The sequence below is a fragment of the Neophocaena asiaeorientalis genome, unplaced genomic scaffold (assembly GCF_003031525.2).
Source record: "Neophocaena asiaeorientalis asiaeorientalis breed wild unplaced genomic scaffold, Neophocaena_asiaeorientalis_V1.1 scaffold256, whole genome shotgun sequence".
Taxonomy (NCBI): Eukaryota; Metazoa; Chordata; class Mammalia; order Artiodactyla; family Phocoenidae; genus Neophocaena; species Neophocaena asiaeorientalis.
The window spans coordinates 4,370,831-4,392,758 of NW_020185324.1; the positions used below are offsets into that span (position 1 = coordinate 4,370,831).

Here is a 21,928-nt window from a genome sequence, read left to right on the forward strand (position 1 = left end):
CACAAGCAGTGCAAGCCATGTGGGACTGTATGTTTTAGCACTGCTTTGGGGGTTGACACTCTGAAAAGAGGTGTTTTCATGGTCAGCTAGATTAGATGTTGGTTGGTATATGCTTTGGATAGTTACCCCCCGCCCCGCCTTCTTTCTTCCATGGGGGTTATAGACCTCCCAAAGAAGGAAGAATGCAACAGAACAGCTAGTTTCATTGCATTCACATGAAAAATATTATTGATTTGCTGCCAGGGAGTAGAAATAATGAATAGAAACTGGTCTATGGCAGATTTGGGGAGGTATTCTTCATTCCCCCAAAGAATTGTGGGGTATCATCTGTAGTGGTTTTAAAATTCATCTGTGAAAACTAATCAATGAAAAATGGCTTTAGCAGTTGGCTGACTGCAGAGGGGGAAAAAAGGAATCCTTTTCAAAACCTAAAAAGAAAAGCACAGTTTTAAGGATTACACATCTGATTTAACATCTAAAAAAACCCCCCAATGATAATACCCCACTTTGTATAGCCAGACAGTGCTCCATTTTAGTAGTCTTTAGTGGTCTTTATAACGATTTATGAATCACTTCATGAATTCCTGGCTGAATCATCTGGGTGACTATAGTATCTACTTATACTTCCCTTCTGTCTCACAAAAGAGACACTTGGACTCAGTTCAATCCAGATTTGTCCCCGAATGAATCACAGCACGTTACTGGGGGAACTGCAAATTGAATTCTGCTTCTGAGACAATCAAGACCAGCTTTCAGAAATGAAGAAACAGCCTTGGGGAAGTGTGGGTAATTGCAACACTGTCCATCTGGGCAGGACCAAAGCAGGCCAAGAGCTGTATGTCCATCTGCAGACTCTGTTCCAAACTAGTCGAAGAGCTGAAGCCATCCCCAGGAAGGGCTTAGTGTTTCTTTCTCCTTACAAGAGTCTGGGTCAATATTAACTACAAATAATTTATCACATTGGACGAGACTAAGACTCAAAAATGACTGCCTGAGCCTCCACAGAGCATGACAAAATGAGGGCTGTGAAGTTGGCTATAGGTGAAATGATCACCAAGGCTTTCTAAAAAAGACATATATATATTATAATGAGTGAGTGCTTGTGGGAAATAGAAAGGGTAGAGTGTTCTGGAGGAACGTTTCTCCACTTGGGTTTCGGGAGTAAGTTGTAAGTCAAGAAAACAAAGTAATCAATGCCCAAGGCAGAGAAGTGTATTTTTTCTTGTATACAGTGACATACGGCCCACGGTATCACACTATTATTCCCCTGTGGAAATGCAGAGGGAGGAGGAGAGGACATCCAGGATATGTTACAAAAATGAATTATGCAGGACACATTTAACCAAGAGCCAGGTTTTTTGGAATATCTTGACTGCAGAATTGGCTGTGACTTGGTTGGTTGTCTATTTCAGAATCTGATGTGATGGGGAGAAAGGAAAGAAAAGTCTGATTCTGCCAAATCCTCTTTACAAAAAAAGTGCCAACCAGAAGAAAATTTATCCAGAGTGGTCTTAGACATTTCATGTCAAAAAATTCTGCGGTGAAAAAAAATTCTGTAATGATATCGTCCCTTGGGCAGCTCTGAGTAGGTCAAAGCAAGGGGATTAACTCATAGTCCTGTGGCAAAGGGAAGACTTTCTCTTGTTCAGCACAGTGCTAGGCATAGAGTTCAGTCTGCTTTGAAATAGAAGGCATTAGGTGAAAGAAAAACATTCGCAAGAAAGTGTGATGAGAATGCTAGATGAGAAATGAGAAAAAAGTGTTATTTTTCTCCAAACGTGAGAAAGAGAGGTATAGGTAGATTAAAAAAAAGCTTCTTGCATACCTTTCTCATGGTCACAAACTGAAAACACGAGTCTCTTGACGACATCAGAAGAACTTTTAGAACTAACTTCCAATGAAGTACTCCTGCCAAGTACAGCCAGGTGCCTTTGAGAGCCACTGCCAAATGAGACCTCAGAAGTCAATATAATCCATAAATTTGAAAAGAAAGTAGCTGGGTGGTGGTTTGCTCAGTAATAACATGTGCTGTTTATATGTGCTTTTTTTTTCTTCATCTGAAGGATGTCAGGTTACTATTGTAATAACCACAAATGAATTTTCTATACCTTCTCTTGAAGACGAGACTCAACAATTGGCTACAGAAATGAATGAAAAGAAACAGCATATATTTAAAAATTCACAATTAGAGAAGGGGTCTTGGCTCTTACAGATGGAAAGAGCATCAAATCCTCAGATGTTTGCTACCATTTTGTATCTTCAGCACCTCATCCAGTACTATGCAAAGATAATTAATAAATGTTGGCTGTTGCTGTTGAAGAAATACTCTGTTGAAGAGACCACTGGTTCCAAAGACGTGGCTCCCAAATTAGTGCCAATTCTTTTTCTTTTTTTTCCCTCGGTACGTGGGCCTCTCACTGCTGTGGCCTCTCCCGTTGCGGAGCACAGGCTCCGGACGTGCAGGCTCAGCGGCCATGGCTCACAGGCCCAGCTGCTCCACGGCATGTGGGATCTTCCCGGACCGGGGCACGAACCCATGTCCCCTGCATCGGCAGGCGGACTCTCAACCACTGCACCACCAGGGAAGCCCAGTGCCAATTCTTGTGTCCAGGTGGATGGTACCTTTGTCGAATTGGTGCAAATGGCCAGTTGAATATTATATTTGTCCAGAAACCAGTTTCTGGTTCTGAGGGGAGAACATCTTCTTCAGGAGAATGATTCCAACCATTACTCTGAGGAAGATGATTAAAACAGAGAAAAGTTTTTCTCCTTGCAACTAAACAGAAAAGCAACTAAAGATTATTTCTCAGAAGAGGAGGCAAGAAGACTAATCCAAAGAACTTTGTCTCTTGGTTTCTGCTCACTTCAATAGACTCCTCACCACTAATGAACAAACAGTCCTTCCCTTGAAAAAAGATGTAGTTTCTTAGGAGCCCATTTCTCCAACTATCCCCACCTGAGAGGGGAAAAGATGAAGGTGATCTCCAGATCACACTGTTAAAACATTAAACAGAGGCTTTCCTTGGAACAGCCTTTTCTACATCAGAGATGAGGCACTTTGTAATATGTGGATATCTTGACTCAGGCTAGAATGGCTCGTGGGCTTTCACTTTGGGAATTCTGGCTCCCTATGACTTGCTGTTTCAGAGGAAGCATATGAAAAGAACACATTGCCACATTTGAATACTATAATGGCTTAGCGAACTCCATGTTGCTTCACGCTAATGCACTAAAGTAGAGGTTTCAAGAAAAGGAATTCTATTTTACCTCAAGCATTCCTTGTTACTGTCATGACTCACTTTCCTGATTGAAAATCCAAGGGGACTAAAAAAACATCATCTTGGGCTTCTCATGAAGTGGATTTGTTTGGAATGTGGGAACGCAATAAAGATGGCTGATTTGGCATTCAGAGGTGAAACAACTTCATTGGCACTTAAAAATTATAGTTCCTTTTACAGACCTTCCAATAGATGGCTTGTAATGTGCATTTATAATTAATCTAAAATGATGATTTAGTGCATTTCAAAATTTAAAATCCATGGAAAACAAACTGATGTGAACGAATACTTAAACCACAAGTCAAGCCATTTGTTTGCTGGAGTGACACGTGTATGCCCACATCAGCATCTCCTGCTTCGCCATGAAGTGACACAAAGGAGAATGTGGAGATGGAAGTGCATCAATCAGCTGCTCAGGGTTACTGCTGCCTTTCACACTATAAAAATGAGTTTGGACTTTATTCTAAGTATGGTGGGAACACAGATGTGAGCAGAAAATCCTCAATGATTCAATTTACGTGTTAAAGGGCAGCTCCTGTTGTGGTGTGGAGCAAAGGCCAGGTGTGCTGGTAGGGTGAAAGTAGAAGGTTGTGGGTAAGCAAGACTGGATGTTGGGAAACCAGTTAGGGGGCTGTTGTACTTGAGAGAGGAGGGGATACTGGTGAGCTGGGTGTGGAGGAGTGGAGCTGATTAGGCTTCAAATGTATTTGAAGGCAGAGCTAATAGGACTTACAGGTTAATTCTATATGAAAGTGCTTGGGCAAAGGGAGGAATCAAAGTCGACTCCTAGGCTTTTTAGGTTTTTAATAGTAAGCTGAAGACAGCCATGTAGACCTAGCTCATTATTTTCCTCCATTATCAAGAAATATATTGGACTCTGGTAATTAGGCTCATAAAAGTTTCACAGACCACACTGCATTAAGGAGCCTGGGCTTTATGTAGAGAACAGGCTTTTGTGTATTTGGCTAAGACAGGTGCCCTGGTGACTCTGGCATACATTTCAAAGGCCTCCATATCCTGTTATCCACCCAGAAATTTAAATGAGAGATAGATCAGGGTGGGCTATGGCAGCTAGTTCAGCAATGCCTTGTTGTTGTTGTTTTATTTTTCTTCCAGAGGAGCCATTCACAGTCATTAGGTAGGTAAGAAGAAAGTAACAAATATCACCAATTTCCCTGTACGTGTAACTATTACGATTGAGTCAGGGTGGCGTATTTATAAGAAGCTATTAGTAAGGTGAAGACCTCTGTGAGAAGAAAGGTCATTCCAAAGGCCAATAACCCCACTGATATTTTCCAGAGAGGATGAAGCATGGCTGTGCTCATGGATCAATATTTAAGACGTTTTAAGACTGGTGGGCTATTCTGCCCTGGAATAAACATCAAGAAGTACCAGGAATTTTCCACAGATTTAAAGAAAACAGAACAGAAAAAGGACCTCAAGCTTTTCCGTCTAAGATACAATGCTGTATCTCCATTTTCAAGTCTAGGATATTGGAAGTTTCTGCCTCTTTGTGCTCACAGCATCAACATCAGGAACAACATTCGTTACATTCAGCAATTCTCAAGTAGACGTGTGGTGGGGAGAGGGGTAGATTTTGGACCCCACCTCTCTTAATCTTGAACATCTGTGGAAGTCTCTTTTCTAGAAAGAAACTGACCCCTTAATGGGATGTTAAATGTGGATAACTGTTTTCTGAATATAAAGTGCTGAAGCCCAAAGAGAAAGAATGATGCTCTTGGCCACATGACATTAGGTGAGCATCCTATCAATAGACTCTAACAGAGGATGATGTAGATGCCAATACTCAGGCCGATAACAATGGATATTTGAGGCTCATATTTATTTTCTGACTATGGCTTTTCTCAGTTATTTCAGTGATAAAGATCGACAAGCTTTGTTTGTTTGTTTGTTTTGCCAGTGTTTGTTGCCTTATAAGTCAGCTATCTATGCATGTGGGAAAGGGTCTGTAACACATATCAAGGAGCCTCTGAGAGCAGTGCTCACTGGGTAAATTGCAACTAAATTATGACACACAGCAACGTGGACACTTCTTAATAATACTCAAGTCTTCTCTTTTATAATAAGAACAGTGAGGCCAAGTTATTGATATTAGAGCTCTAACTTTCAGATGTTTGGCACTTTGTCTCTAACATGGAGGTAATTTTTTTTTGACACTGACTCTTCAAAATCTTCTTAAATAGGTCATGACTATATAAACTACAAGCTTGGAATTGCAAGGGGCAAAACTGTCTTTACAAATTGTGTTAAAAAGGAAAATAACACAAAACCCATTGTGTTGCCTTATCAGTCTAGGATATGGAAAGGACAGCCTTTGTCTGCTTGAGGACCAGACAAATCATTCGTACATTCTTCATCATTTCTTCTTCTGTTGGGCACAGAATATGTTCTGAACTCTTGCTGGGTGGATAACAGGATATGGAGGCCTTTGAAATGTATGCCAGAGTCACCAGGGTACCTGTCTTAGCCAAATACACAAAAGCCTATTCTCTAGATAAAGCCCAAGCTCCTTGACGCAGCTCATGAGCCTCCTCCTACATTTATTTATGAAGCTCCGTCCTCGCTTGTTCTCTCTCCTCTTAGCTTTTGTATATATGACGTTGCCTGGCCGGGTTCTATAGACCTTCAGATTTCAGGGAGATATTTTTTCTTCTATTCCTGCCTCCCCAGTTTTGGGTTAGGTACTCCTTCTGTATGCCTCCACAGCCTCCTGTAGTGCCCCTTCATAGCATCCAAAATTATGATCACCTATTGACCAGGTTAGCTCTTGCTGGACTAGGTACTTTGAGAGGGCCAGGCTCCTGTCAGCCTCATTGACCACTATGTCCTCAGTGTCCAGTATATTGCCTGGTGCCCAAATACCAGCTGACTGAATGATTCAATAAATGAATGAACCTCAATGTTAGGACTGATTTTGATAAACTTTAATATTTTGTATGATGCTTATGATTTTAGCCATTATTGCACACACACTAGAAGATTAAAAAGAGAGAGAAAAGTTTATGTGGAGAGAGAGAGAGAATGTGTATGTGTGTCTGTCTATGGAAAAGCTGAGTGGGTGAAGATATCAGTGTCCCTGTTTACTAAGAAAGTCCTACGGTGGGAAGGACAGCAAAGCAGCAGGCCTAGTTTTGAGCTGTTCAGATACTACAGATGCAAATATGTGGGAATAGTTAGTATTGAGCATCTAGTATTAAAGACCACAGGAAAGCAAAGGGAACCCCAGCAATGGGTGATGGCAAGAGACTCCTAGCAGTGTGTGTGTGTGTGTGTGTGTGTGTGTGTGTGTGTGTGAACATATGTATTAGAGCAACTATGTATTGTATAGAAAGAAGTATGCAGGTTACATAAGATGCTGGAACTTTGAGGTCACCATCCTTCAGACCAATGAATCAAGGGGAGTAATCCTTTCTAGGAATCTCCCACCTGGGCAGTGGGAGTTGGCAATGACCCCCTGTTTCCTAGGCATTCCCCTCACTGGTCCTTTTCCCTTGTCAAACCTGCCTTAGCATCACAGGAACCCTGGAGGTTACAAGGAAATTTTGGGCTCCTGCCCTCAAAGAACTAATAATCCAGGTAGCAAGTGGACATCTGGGAAATGGAAAATAAATGAGACAGATTTAACTGGGGAGCTGCAAGAGGCAAGGAGGCTTTCTGGGCTGAAAACTAAGCCAAGCCCCAGGCTGATAACATTTAGTCAAGAATAAGATAATGAGGGAATATCCTTATTGTCTCTTTAGGTAGAGAAAGATCCTGAATTAAGATGCAGAAAACAACCAAGCTAAGTCAGTGAGCAGGTTGGTTTGACTAGAGCTAAAGAACTTTACATGATTGCAAAGACATGACATAGAAAACAATTGCTATCTTTAACCCCTTGGCATCCAGGAAAGCTACAATATGTTCCCAATGGTGAATAAGAAAATGCTATCTGTGAAGACCAGCCCTGGTTACCCAAAGGCGTAGAAAGACTGCACATATATCGAAGTCCCTAGAATTCTAGCAGTATCACATCTGATATGAATGGAAAACAGTAAGGCTTCCCAATACTTCATACAGATTCAAGAAACTGACATTCCTTATTTAGCTAAGGTGTTTAGATTACTTTCTCCAAAAAAATTGCCCCTAACATTCTCTGCTGTTCGATTCCTGTACTAGAATGCATTCTCTACGGGGAGAGCACATCCTTTCCTTGTTTTCAGTCTTCTCTGGCTCAGAGGTGGGGCTTGTAGGAAGCCCTTTACATGTCGCTCCACTCTGGTAAATCCACAAGTCCCCCTAAACTCTGTCACTTATACAACAGAGCACACCATATTTGTGGCATTCTTTAGAAGGGGAGAGGCAGCCAACATGCTCTTGAACAAGATGAGTGACACAAATCCAGCTGACTTTTTCTTGGGATTGCAAGATTTCTCCATCTCAAAAAGGGACTTCCATCAATGTTTGTTTTCTCTCGGCTAAAAGACATACTTTGAAACCCAATAAATTAACACTTCCGAAGACGCCGAGTTCCCACTGTCATAAAGTACCACTGGCTCGTTCAATATGACATAGTAAAACACCACTTCCCATAATAATTTTAAACCAACATTAGGTGATGTGGTGTGGTTCAGCTTAAATCACTGAAACGATGTGTCATTCAGATAATATTTCAAAATAAAAATGGAACCTCATCAAATTGAGAGAACTTGCGTTTACTTTATTTTACGGTGGTAAGGATCAAAGAAACAGATGTTAACTGGATAGATGTAGTGGACCTTTCCTGACGTATGACAGTGACTCAGCCCATTTTATTAACAATTTAAAGCTAAATAAATGATGAATCAATGCCCGCAAAGCAGGGGAAAAAATGCCAGTTTCTCACTAAAAATCGCAAAGTGGATAAACTTATTTCCGTTAGGAAAACTGCTGGGGTTTTTACTGGGGAATTTCCCAGGCAAACAGAGGCAAAGATATATAAACCCAAAGCGGAAGGTAAGCACATTTCCTCTTAGTGTTTTTATGCTGGACATTAGTGCAAACACAGTGAATAATTCAGGGCTGTTTCTCCAGTCATCCTCATCTCCAAACCTGATTGGAAGAGATAAACCTCCACGCCCTTGCTCCTGCCAGCTGGGCTGGCATAGGAATGGGGCTCACATCCTGTGGGGAGAGCAGAGCAAAAAGGCAAAGCCACAAAAGTGAAAATATCCACTTCATTCACCCAGCCATGCAAAGTACACCACCTTCCTCTGCCTCTCCATTTTCCCTTCCATGATTATATTATCAGCCACTGCAATCATCTGACAACATCCTCTGGCTTACAAACCTGAATCTCTCAGCCATGCCAAGGTTGCCTGTCCTTATGCCATGTAACAAGCTAGGTGCTTTACCTGCTTTGGTTCGTCTAATCCTAATTCCCCATGAGTGCAAACTAAGGCTCAAAAGAGCTAAGGAACACCCCATCACCTATGTGTTATTCCTGCCCCAAACGAACAAGTTTATTAAGGAGGAAAAAATATCAGACAAGTCCAAACTGTGGAACATTCTGCAAAATAAATCTCCTCAGTTCTTTAGAAACTGTCAATGTCATGAAAAAAGCAATAATAATAATAATGAAGAAGAAGATGATTTTTTTTTTTTTTTTTTTTTTGGGGGGACACGCCACCAGGGAAGCCCCAAGATATTCTCTCAGATTGGTTCAGAAACAACAGGGAAGCAAGCAAACAGACAAATAAAGGATCTCTCAAGTCAGAAAGAGAAAGAGACAGAAAGAGAGAGAGAAGGTGGCAAAATGTTAACAATGGGTGCACATGGGTGCAGGGTATATGGGTGTTCACTGTGCCGTTCTTGAAATTTTTTAATATGTTACCAACATTCAAAAGACGAAATTGAAAAAATAATTATAAAATAAAACAAAATGAAATGTTAAAAACAAACCCAGAAACAACCCAAGCAGCAGGAGCATCCACGGAACACATTCAAACAATCAGCAACTGTGAGAGCCGGGATTTAATCAGGTGTTTGGGTGGTTGTTGTTTTTGACTCTAATAATGGTTAAAATCTTCTTCTACATTGATTCTTTTAAAGGCTGTGTACAAAAAAGAAGACACACAGATTACCTTTTTCTTATATTCTTGTAAAGAGTCTTTATAACTACCAATAAGATGAGACAAAGAGGAGGAAGTCCCTATGGATGGTTTCTTAGCTTCACTATCTTGTAGGGTATGATGCTTGGCCAGGCAGAATGAAATGGGATGATGAAAAGCCCACGGATAATATCATTTAAAACTCAACTGGGAACTAAATAAAATCCTAAAATGAATAAGCTCATCTGAACTTACAGAAATACATCCAACAACTGGCAAGTCTGTGAACTTAATAGATGATTAGCATTTGCACTGCTTTGCTGACAGATCCTGTGAGAGAAGGCTAATAATTTGTTTACACATAACCATGTACATAGAAGTGTTAGGATTAAGTCTAACATATTCTGATCCATGTTTCAATTGCCTACCAGACACATCCACCTGGATGTTTTACAGCCACCTGAAAGTCCAAACCCTAAAGTCCATTTATTATCATTCCTTCTTTCCCACCCTCACCTCTATTCAAAACCCTCTTTTCCTTTGTTAACGGCACCATTTTCCATCTTGATGTCTCGGGGTGTAACTCAGGAATTAATTTTGGTCCCTCCTGTTTACCCCACACATATATTTATAATTAGTGATTCTGCCTCCTAACTAATCGCCCTTGAATAAATTCTCCATCCTGACTGCTTTGCCTTAGCTCAGGTCCTCATATTGTTCATAAGGACTTCTATAATAACCTCCTTCTTATTTTCCCTACCTTTCATCCCTGCTTCAAACCTCAATTACTTTACCATCTTGTCACCTGAGTTGCTTCTCTAAAATGACAATCTGATGTGTTTCTCTCCTAAGAAAGGGTCTATAATGGTTCTTCACTTCCAGTAGGAGCAGGGGTAAAATCTTCAGCGTGGTTGTTCCCCATGAGCAAACCCATTCTCACCTGACTTCATCCGCCATGTCTACCTGATGATGCCACCTGAGTTACTGGCACCTTGCTCCCTCCATGTGTCCTTCCCCCTCTCATGTCTTACATATGTTCCTCTGGCTACCTTGGATGCTCTTCCCCATTTATCCACCTGGAAGAGTGGTGGATAAATCTTCCTGTAATGCCTAGATCACTCTTGTCTTTCTTTTCTCCCCCTCCCCAAGGCAGAGATAGAGCTTCTGTGGCACCTCTGTTACATCATTTATCCAACCAGCATTACTATATGTTGTTTGCATGTCTGCCTTCACTACCAAATCCTATAATGGCAGGACCAGGTTTTCATCATCTTTTCATCTTCAGCAAAATGTACGACACATAGCAAGTATTCAACAGATGCTTATTAAATGAACAGATGTATTAATAAAGGGTAGGCATAAAATTTAAAAATATGGCTTAGTGGACTTAAAAACACATTAAAAAACTCCTAGACCAGGCCAACACCAACAAAACCACAGACTGCTGGTGAAATCAACGATTCAAAACTTTTACTCCAGTTGCCTATTCAACCCATTATTTTGTCTACCAAATGCCTACTATTCCAGGATTGCATAGGGGTGCCCACAAGAACTTTTTCCCGTGGATGTCTAGGTCAGTTCAAGCCAGATGACGAGTGGAGAGGAGAATGAAAGAAGTAGCATGCTGTCCACACCACTGGAGGGCTGGGCAGTCCAAAGACAGGGACCGAAGTGTCAAGATTGAAAAATTTTCTCCCAGAAAGTCTTTATGAGGGTGGTATCAACATAAAGTATTCAGTGAACAGCCCCTTTCTGGTAGTGCGTATAAAATCCTGTGCCCTTTTATGCTATATTCTTAAGATAACACCACTGATCTATGTGCTGAAGGTACCACCTTACTTCTGGAAAGCATGTCAACCTGTAGGGACATTATCTTAAAATTGAGTCCCTGAAACAAACTGAGGAATGACAGGAACATTCTGATGCATCTCCCCAGCATCAGACACTTCAGTGGGCTATTGCCAGTATCTTTATTTTTTTTCCCATGGAAAATAAAACAGATAATGAGATATTCGGTTCACGTGTTTTGTGCATGTACTTTTAAAATGTCACCTTTGGGTAATTCAACCCACCAATGGATTATTAATAAACTTCAGCAACTGTCAAAGCTCTTCTTGGTGGAGGGAGGTTTGGCGGTGCCACCTATTAGAAGAGAGAGACGGATGGCCTTACCTCTCAGCTCCCGCGTCCGCAGCTGTGGGTGCAGGTAACTGGGAGGAGGGGTTGCGGGAGCTCCCCTGTACGTTATGTCCTGGAGAAGGGTGACTGACTGGATGTGGGGTTGGCATGGCCCCAGCAGCTGTCCCGCTTCGGCCTGAATGATTGCTGGAGAAAACTGAAGCTGAAATCAAGGGAGAACAAGCATCAGACCGCGCCCCAGAGGAAGCACGCACTCTTTAAATACTGAAGGCTGGCAGCAAGCACATTTTAGGGGCTTGTTTGTTTTTCTCTTTGGTGGCTTTAGGGGAACAGTTCTCCCCTTATTGGATATACACAGCTTTTGTGTTTATGGTGGAACAGGTTCCCCGGATAATGTGCCTTTACTGCTGTCTGAGGAGTCCATGTTCAGCTCGCTCCAGGCTGACATTCACGGTTCGTCTCATAAGAGCTGCCTTGCCCGGCAAGTTCCCTGTCTGGACACTGTATAATTAGCCAATCTTGTAATGTCTGCACCTGGGCGAAGGTCTCTGTATTAGCACTTTTCAGTCACAGGGGAGGACAGTCAGGTAACAGAATATGCGGTCTGCTGACCCAGAAGGATACGACACAGGCCTTCTTCCTCTTCTCCGTGCTGCAGTGAGGCGCTGTGGGTCATGCCCAGTCTCCGTGTCACTGCTAAATCAATGTAATGAGAACAGAGCTTCCCCTGATCCTAGTACCAATGCAGCATCCTACACTCTTTTAACTTCAGAGTCTAACTGACCCTGGGCATTTCCCAAAGGTGTGATGGATAAATGTACTTAGTCTTCAGCAAACATGACTCCTCTCCCAACACCACAAAATATGGAAAAGGGGCCTCAAAAACTGCTCCGGGATCTTCTCCCGCTGTTGTCTATTATGACACAGAGTGTGAGTTACAGCCTCGTTGTTGGGGGCAGCCTAGCCTTTGAGAACTGTACGTGACCTCAAACTTAAATATGTGCCCATTTAGATCGGCTAATTGGTACCATGTCACAGAAGAAAATGGGGCTTGTCACTTTCGGAGTCTATCACTATCAGAGAAGCTCTCTCAGTGCCTGGATCTACTCAGCAGACGTCTCATTATGCTGCAATCATACCAGCATCATTATGCTGACTCTCTTTAACTTCCTTCTCTATACAAAGCTACGCCAAGCTTTATACCCATCTTTGCTCTTTTTGAACTTACTCTACTGATATCAAAGAATAAATGGATTTTTTAAAAATTTAAAAAACCAGGTTCAGGATTAAGGAAAAAAAGCCACATAATCAAAGAGATTTGAAGGTTTAAAAGTTCAGGGAGCTGTATTTTTAGACCAGCACCACTTTTCTCCAACCTCTCCAGGATAGAGTTAATACCCCCAAATGACCCAGCCCCTGAAAGCTTAATCCAATGGAACAAGAGTTCAAGTACTTAAAGGAACTTGTGAAGAAGCAGAGTTATCATCTTCGCGCTCAAAAAGCTACTGATAGGAGTGTGATCTCATTTGAAGGTTTTGTTTCTGGTAAGTCAGCATTGTGTCAGGTTAGCTCTTGTCCTTAGACGCCTGCATCCTCCACAGTCTTCCAAGTCCTGAAGAGGTGGTGAGACTAGAAAATGCTTACCAGCTCAAAAGGGCAATGCAGAGCTTCTGCTGTGTGTCAGCCTCCAGAAAAGCTGCACGTTTGCAGACTCGCTAGAGTCACCTTATGGATCACTACCTCATTTATGCTCAGCTTGCTCAAGCAGCCGCATTCTGCTTGTATTCCAAATAGTAATCTTACCCACGGGAAAAGGCTGTTTGGATTGACTGCGGCAATAGTTTCAATACGGTGTTTGTCAGCATGAAGCTTGGTGTTTTATATACTATTCCAAAAACTAATGGAATAATGAGAAGGTCACAGAGACACTGTGGAAACACAGCTAACTTTTTTCTGCCTTAATGTAGAAACGTGAGCTCTCCTATTTATTTTGTTGTAGTTGCTGAATGTACCCATCACATTATCCGCTGGAGGTATTTTTGTATATATGTGTGTGTGTTTTTCACAAAGAAGTGCTGCCTTGCTGTTTACAACCCATGAGCAACACAGAAACTTGGTGTACACACTCCATGCTTTGCTCTATGCTTCAATAGAAAATGTGCTGCTTCCCAAAGGCCTACATTAGCTATATTAGCCGTGTTTTTGCATCAGTTGCAAAGAAATAGGCTGGGAAATTTGGTATTGTGTGCAGCCTGCCACACACTGAAAGTTAGGCCTGGTTAAGGTCCTCTCCTTCAGCCCACTTAATAGCCAGGACCAACCATCCATCATCATGCATCCATCCATCTATCCTCCAACCATTAATTTTTAAATTCAATATTTATTTGGTGCCTACTACATGCTAGCCACTCTACAATATGTGTGCCCCTGTCCTTGCGGAGGTGGCAGCTGAATGAGGGGAACAGACCTCTATAAATCCTTATACCAAAATACTGAGACTTACTAGTATAGAACATCAAACGGTGTTCAACACTTTAACACACTGCCTTATTTGTGCCCCCCAAATCCCAAAATGTGCCCTAAACTCTGGCCAAATCAGACAACTGACCACACCTCAACTATGTCACGGCAATTTACGTTATTATGCTTTTGCCTGTAATGTCCTCTACCTTTCTGTACTTATTTTAATATTTTTGCTGTGTGTGCAGTTACTTGCGTTCTTCTCATTCCTCTCTCAGCAGCCAATTATTCCACAAATATTTACGGAGTACCTACCATCTGGCAGACACTGAGCCAGGTTCTGGGATAGACTAGTGAACCAGACACCCTTGGTGCCTACTGTCTCCAACACGTCATTCATGTTTGTCAACACGTCATTCATGTTTGTTGAGTAAACAAAGACGAACACAATCTAAATGCCACTGGAGTCCGTCTTGGGCTCCGTGAGTAGGACAAGGACAGAAAGGAACATCTATCCACCAACTCCTGTTCCCCGCTGGTAAAGGGTGTTACTTCTCTCACACTTCCAAGTAGGCGCATGCACCACAGTGGCTAAAGGTTCTCAGAGATGTCCAAGACCAGGGCATCAGAGAAGCCTGGGGACAGAAAGCCAGTGCAGTTGAGGGGATGCTGCCAAGTTATGCCTGGTTGCCGTAGCAATGGCCACTGGTAGGAACACGTGGTGAAGGGGATGTGAGGTGGGACATAAGAGGTGTGTGGTTTAGGGCCGGAGGCTCAGAAACATGCCCTCCAGCTGTGCTGAGGTCACGTGTTGACTGACCAACAGTCAAACACACATCTACAGCCCTTCCTTCCACTGCTACAGCCAGTGAATGACACTGGAACAGGCAGAGACCCTTTGACTGCAGACCCCACAAGAGGAAGAAAGGGAGGCTTTAGGGTTCAATTTAAAGTATATAAAAAAAGTGTATGAAACAGTTTCTTACGTAGGGTGTACGAAATTGCCTGTCAGCAAAATGAAGCCTGGGACTTGCCTCTATATTCTAACAAATGGGATGAGAAATGTAAGACAAATTCTCTTCCGGTTAGATAACCTAGAAGACGCTTATAATTCAGTGTCTACACAGAGCACTTTGCATGCAGAGCCCAGGGCAATGTTTGTGGATGTTGCCTGGGATCAATACAATGACCAGAGATTCAGAGGAAGTAACAATAGAGCATGGCTTTCCAACATTCATCCAACTCCCATCTCACATATCCTTCGTACAAAATGGACAAAACTCTGGAGTCAGGTATCAGTGGCTTCAGTAGGATTGCCTTTGACCTCTACCAAAGATCCATATTTCTTAGAAATTGCCACTATGGCACAGGAAATGCCTCTTACTTACACTGACTTCTAGGAATTTCCAGCTATCAAAGTCATACATCCAGGATTCTATCTTACTATAGTCTAAGAATATTCATTCATTCAAACACAATTTTCCAGCCCTTACTCTGTACCAGGCAGGCACTAGTCTCTTAATGCTTGAAGTCAAATGCCTGAGACCTTCACACAGACCTGCCCACAGACAGATGCTCAGGCTTTGCCAAGTGATTTTTTTAACCTCAGGAAGAAAATCTCCATGTCAGAGTGCAAGTGTAAGGTCATTCACAAAAGGAAAAATTTCCTTCCAAAATGATTTTCCAAACTCCACTAATGGGGCACACAATGAGGCCTATTAATCAAAGCATAAGGAGGAGAACTGAACCCTCCAGCATCTAGGGCAATATTAACAAAGCTGTTGTGATCAAATCAGGCAGCACACACAGGCTACCTACGGGGGCGGCCTTCATTGTCTATGTCACCTCAGGGGTCACTGTTGACCTCAAGGCTGGAGGAGGGCTTTTAGGTGAGCCTCTAGACTGCACTGGTGCCTGGCAGCTGGACAACTGATTAGGCATGGCGGAGCAACATACTGGAAATTCTTCTTGCTTTTGTGATTAAGAGATGGTGGACTCCCCGAGGGAATAAAAGCTTGGTCTTGAGATGAATTTGTGAGCCCTACTTCCAGCAGAGGACCAGGAGCTGGCCTCCCTGCTGCTTTAGTCTTTCTTTCTCTCTGGGGCTTAGCTCGCTACAGTCCCTCACCCCATCTCCTTATAGAGGAGGTGGAGGTGACACAGTTGGGCTTTTTAATTTTGACAAAGCAGCATCTGTTGATCTGTGTGGTCCCCAGATGCCATCTCACCAGCTACTGGGACCAGGGCATTCTAGTCTCGAGGCTTTAACTGGCTCAGGTTAGTTTGGGTTAACAGGCAGCACTCTCTCTATCCAAATGAAAACAATTAATCTATAAGTCTAACGGGTGTGGACAGGGCACCCTTGGGGACACTTCAGCTGTCATGTATTCACTGTGTGACTAGAGAAAGGCAAGGAGTTTTTCAGGCAAGGAAACTTCCTGAAATGAAGTCTACTTGTCTCAGGTCCATCCCCAGAGACCGGGAAGGCTACCATAGGCATTGTTTCATGACTATGTTTTCATCGTTTTAGAGGGCAGGGAAGAAGACCTCCCTTGTCAGGCTGAGGTATATTAAAAACAGTCAACTGGAGGGCATATTTCTGTTCAAAACTGTATGGGCAGCTAGAATCCTGCTTCTCCAGCTTTAATTTGCAAACAATTCACCAGGGTAAAATATTGATTCGGATTCACTAGGTCTTGGAGGCAGCAAGTGCTGAGATTCTGAACTTCTATCAAATTCCCAAAGTCCCAGGCAATGCTGGGGTTGCTGGTCTGGGGACTGCACTTTGAGCAGTAGGTGTTGGACCATATCTCTGCTGTATTTCATCTTCTTGCCTGCCCCATGCCCCAGATTCAATAGATGACATTTATTTAGTACTTTGCAAACCTTTCTCCAGTTTACTATTGAGGAACTTGAGGCCTAATCAGGTTCTTGATTAGGTTACCTGGCGTATGTAGGTCTTGTGGCTGGTAAGTGGTAGTCCTGGAATTCAAACTTGGGAAACCTGATTTCAGATCATGTGCCTCTAACCATCACACATATTGCCTCTCAAATGCAAGATGGATGCAAAAACAAAGGCATAGGAGTGTTGATACCGTATCAGAACCCTTGCATACTCCACTTGTAAAGGCTGCTTGGAGTCACTAGGCACTCCTCCCCCACCACACACAAAGCACATGGGTAGTTTTAAACACCAAAATGCTGGTTAGGATCCAAAAAGTAGATTCCCATTTTTGCTTCTATCCAGCCTGAAAGTACTAAAGTGACCTCAACGTGGCTGAAATTTTCCAGCTCTGAAAATTAACTCAAGCAAGAAATTAACTGAATTATTTGGTTTGGAAAACAAACAGCCAGTAGGAGATGGGCTTTTTCTGAAATAAAGATTTCAGATGCTTGTCAGGAGCATGTCGATCCACTGGTGGGAAAGAAGGAAGGCAGGGAGGGGTTCTTCATGAGCAATCAGATATATGCACCTGTTACCACAAGCGAGCACAATGTTGATGTCGTGGGCTGAAAGGCCACTGCCTCTGTCAATAATGCACGAAGAAGAGAAGTACTGGGCAGATCTGTTGCCACCTAGCAGTTACAGTAAATATGCTTTCAGAGTCATTTATGATTACTTGAAAAGCCATGGTGTTGCACTTCATAGAGGGCCTGCTCTCATAGGACAAGGGGAACCAATCTTATCCATAGATTGTGAATTCACTTATAATCAGTGCCAGAGTTGGGACACAGAGGAATGACATTTAATGCTTGGTGGCTGGTACATGGGAAGAGGTATGGGCTCACTACTCATCTCTTGGGCATTATTTCCAGGGTCTGGGTACAGAGGGGTAAACTAATCAATGAAATCAGGCTAAGTCGGCTTTCACAGAGATATTAAAAAATAATTACAGGCCCCATTCAAAGGGTGAGCTCAATCTTGTCTCTGTCTTTCCTCCTCAAGGCTCCCTCCAGGAGAAATTTGAACCTAGGAAGGATTCAGGAAATGACTGAACTGCAATGAAAATTTTAGCTACTTTGGCCTACCAGAAATTGGGCACTCAGGAGCGATAGTGTCAGGGTGGTTATTAAAGGAACAAAGAGTACGCACTGGGAGTCAGATGGACCTGGGTTTGAAAGTGAGCTTTACCAATTACTAGCAACGTGTCTTGGGCAAGTCACTTAACCTAAGCTCAGTTTCTTCATCTTAAATAAGGATAATACCTCACAGGATGGCGAGGAGGATTATACAATATATAGGAAACACTTAGCATAGTGTTAAGTATGTCTGGACCATGGTTAAGTGCTCGACAAACCATTGTTGCTATTCCTTGCCTATTTATATTATTGTAATTATTCCTATAATTAACAGGATGGAGAAGACAAAGGCATGTTGCTCCAAAATGGTAAATCTCCAATAAAGAATGGCTTCTTACCTAAAGAGGCATATAAATATAAACTGTGAACTAGAGTCATTTTAAAATGCAGAAGAGCATATACATCATACTCTCTAATAATAAGCATTTTTTGTTCAACTTTTCTAATGCAAGTTGGTATAAAGTGTTCAGGGCCTGTGAAAGAATCCTCATAGGGTTAAAATGCTGTACTTCATTTTACATGAGTAATACACACCTTTGAGTTACAACCCATAATGCGTTTCAGTTTAAAAGATAAGTCATTTTCAAGCATGACTGCACTTCGTTAAGGAGCGAAAATGGGCTGTTACTAAAATGTCAACACAGTTGTCCACCTTGAAGCTTAGTTTATCTTGAAGTATTTTTACATTTTCAGCACTTCTTTGTGTTTGTTTCTCCAACAGCATAAAGATCCAGCCGTGGTTAATTTTCAGAATTCAAAAAAGACTTCCCTTCAGTCATTCTGAAGAAAATGACCAACACGGGGCGGGGTGGGTGGTGGTGACTGGAGTTTTGGTCCTCAATAATGAAAACTTGTGTCCCAATACCTTCTGCAGTTCTTTGTATTTCACCGTGAAACCATTCAGTTGCACTGTTGTTCAGTGGAAAATGCTCTCATGACCTAAGTCCACAAACCAGAGAGTTTTCTAGCAAGGAAAAGGTCCCGGTATGGGCACTTGGAAGGCTGAATTTGAGGTTAATTGGAGAATGGGAGAGAGATGGCAGCTAATCCTTGCCTGCTCGCTATGAGCAGAAGGGACTAGTTCCTCTTTTTCTTTCCTCCTAATGTCTGGGCACTTCCCCCCTCTTCTCTTTCTCCATCAGTAAGGGTATCATTCCGTATTCCATCTGTATTAGGAAAAAGAAGCTTCTTAAGGGTTTGCCCTGTCAGCTCTCTAATCTTTCCCTTCTCCTCGAGGCATGAATAATTTTAACATTGCCAATCCCTAAAAATCTATTCTTTCTGCCTGTCTTTTTTTTCTCCCACTTTGCAGTGTAGAGTATCATTATCCAGCAGCCCTGATAAGAGGATAATGAAACAATCCCTCCTCAACTGGATCGGGTGGCTGTCAGAGTAAAGTGACACCACCTGTACATCCTTGACATGCTACCCCAAGCTAATTGATGGCAAACAATGGTAACTGTCACCTGTGCACTAAGACAAAGAAAACATACTCATGTCACCTGATGGGAGAGCTACCTGGCAACCGATAAACAAATGTGTTAGGGAGATGTCCTATTAAGGTAAGAGAGGGTACATCTCTGAAGAACGTGCCTATTAACTCTGAGCTTAAGAGTGCTGCTGTTCACTGGGGAACAGAAATAAACACGGTAAAATGAAAGTTTATTGATGTCTGGACAGTTACATGAATATTCAGGTTCTCTTACAAATAGATATTCCCACATGAGCTCCAAACATCTATGTAGGCTGCTCAATTACATTTCCACATCACGCAGCTGGATTTATAGCCAGGAAAGAAGTTATTAGTGTTTGGAAGAGGATACATGCTTACATGCCTTTCTGGAACACATGGCAACACAACTAGAAGATAATGGCTGACATCATGCATGTAAATGCCAAAGGTTACCATCAAACATTCTGAAACACCAGGTGTAATTAACTTCATGTTAGGAAAAGCTTCTAAAACATCTGCATTTCAGAACAAAGACAGTTAGTTACAAGTAGAATGGCATCACCTGGCAGCTGTCTCAAATTCTCTGGGACCAGCATTTCACGCAGCCCTCTTGGGTCTTTCCAGACAATGCATGACATATCTAACCTCAAATCTCATACCTTAGCTTTCTTTCCTTCACTCCCCAACCTGTACACTTATTTGCTCGCAGAGAGTTAGTTATAGAGAAAGTCATTAAAATAATTTGAACCAGCAAACAACTCAGACTACTCTGAAAAAAATCCAGTATTGCATCTGTGTGTTATGTTATCCCATTCTGAGCAGAGTAGGAGAGCAGAAAGAAAGAAGAAAGATGGAGCAGGAATGGACAACCATTCCTGGAAATTCTTACAGGAATGTTCCTCATCTCTTTTTTTGCAAATAAAGTCTGACTCAGTCAAAAAACCGGAAATTTTAGTAAAAAAACATACTGGGTTCTCCAACTCCTCATTATTCATCCCTTAGCTATCTCCTACCTGTATCATGTTAACCACAAAAGATGTTTCCTCCCTTTCAGATACTGCTGAGATAACTCCACCCACTCTAATTTCATGTGACTTCTGAAAACATTTCACAGAGAAGGCTTTCTGGAAACAGATTTTTAGCACCGATAGCCAATCCAATTTTTAATGCAATATTCTTTCAGCCAACTCAAGAGCTGATTTACCAACTCTGAACTCTCCCAGCACACCTCTCCCTTTCCTAGCTCTGTATGATGGAGTTACAATAGCCCTTTTGGGGAACTGTGCTATAGTGGGGAACCGAAGCCTGCAATTGCCACTAACCCTGGGAAAACCTCCATAGCTGAAGAATTTGGTTTCCTTGTGACTCCAGAGAAACCCTTCCCTCTTTTTTCACACTTTGCCCACGAAGTGGACACTCTTCCCATTTTTGCCTTCAGATACTCAGTATTTCTTCCTAGTTTACTTTCAAGATAGACTCTGATAAGTCATTTACATGTTATCCTGAATTTGTGCCCACATACAACCTTTCTCAAGGAATTTAAAGGCTTTTCTCTACCTGTGGAATGGACAGTTGTCTTCAGTTATATGAACTTCAAGCATCTTTGCTGCTGGTAGAAAGTTATTTTTGAGGAAGTAAGCATCTTTCCTGTTGGAAAGTGACCACATGGGTTCCTAAAGTTCAATATTTCAACTTTTTTTTTTTTTTTTGCATTACGCGGGCCTCTCACTGTTGTGGCCTCTCCCGTTGCGGAGCACAGGCTCCGGACGCCCAGGCTCAACGGCCATGGCTCACAGGCCCAGCCGCTCCGCGGCATGTGGGATCTTCCCAGACCGGGGCACGAACCCGTGTCCCCTGCATCGGCAGGTGGACTCTCAACCACTGCGCCACCAGGGAAGCCCAATATTTTAACTTTTTGCTTTTCTCCTGGACATTAACATATATCTACAACAGACCTGGATTTTAGATAACATAATCCTGGATATTCAAGGGTTTGAGACTTTTCTCTTTTTAGGAAAAATAGACCTGGGTAGAATTAAACTATGACTGCTTCCTCTCATTGCTCTGTCACCCTTGGGCTCATCAGAACCAGAACCACATCTTGCCTATCTTCTGGAAGCTTCTTCCTAAGGGGAAGCCACAACACTGAGGGCTTACACCTTCCCACCATGGCCCAGGCTGCATCTGAAGGTGTTTGCTTGCAACGTGAGGACTTTACTGCTGATAATTCCGTTTGAAAGCCAATACATTCAGGGTTCCACAGAATGCCCAAGGGAGGACTAGGAATGCTAGGCAATAGGCAGTACAAGTAGTCTGGATCCCTTCAACTAAAACAGCTCTGCTGTGATCTGTTTTAAGCACTGGGCCTTATAAAAATCTCTGCAAACCCATGGACTAGAAAACTACTAAAATATTTGCTACATCTAAAATAT

General features: G+C 42.3%; 1 protein-coding gene across 2 annotated transcripts in view; it reads right to left on the reverse strand.

Moving 5' to 3' along the window:
- GLIS3 (GLIS family zinc finger 3) overlaps positions 1-21,928 on the reverse strand; it is a 493,473-nt gene that overhangs the window by 38,131 nt on the left and 433,414 nt on the right. For both annotated transcript variants that reach the window (XM_024734311.1, XM_024734310.1), the window contains one exon: positions 11,537-11,705. In XM_024734311.1, coding sequence (XP_024590079.1) covers positions 11,537-11,705 — 169 coding nt within the window. The remainder of the gene's footprint in view (positions 1-11,536; positions 11,706-21,928) is intronic.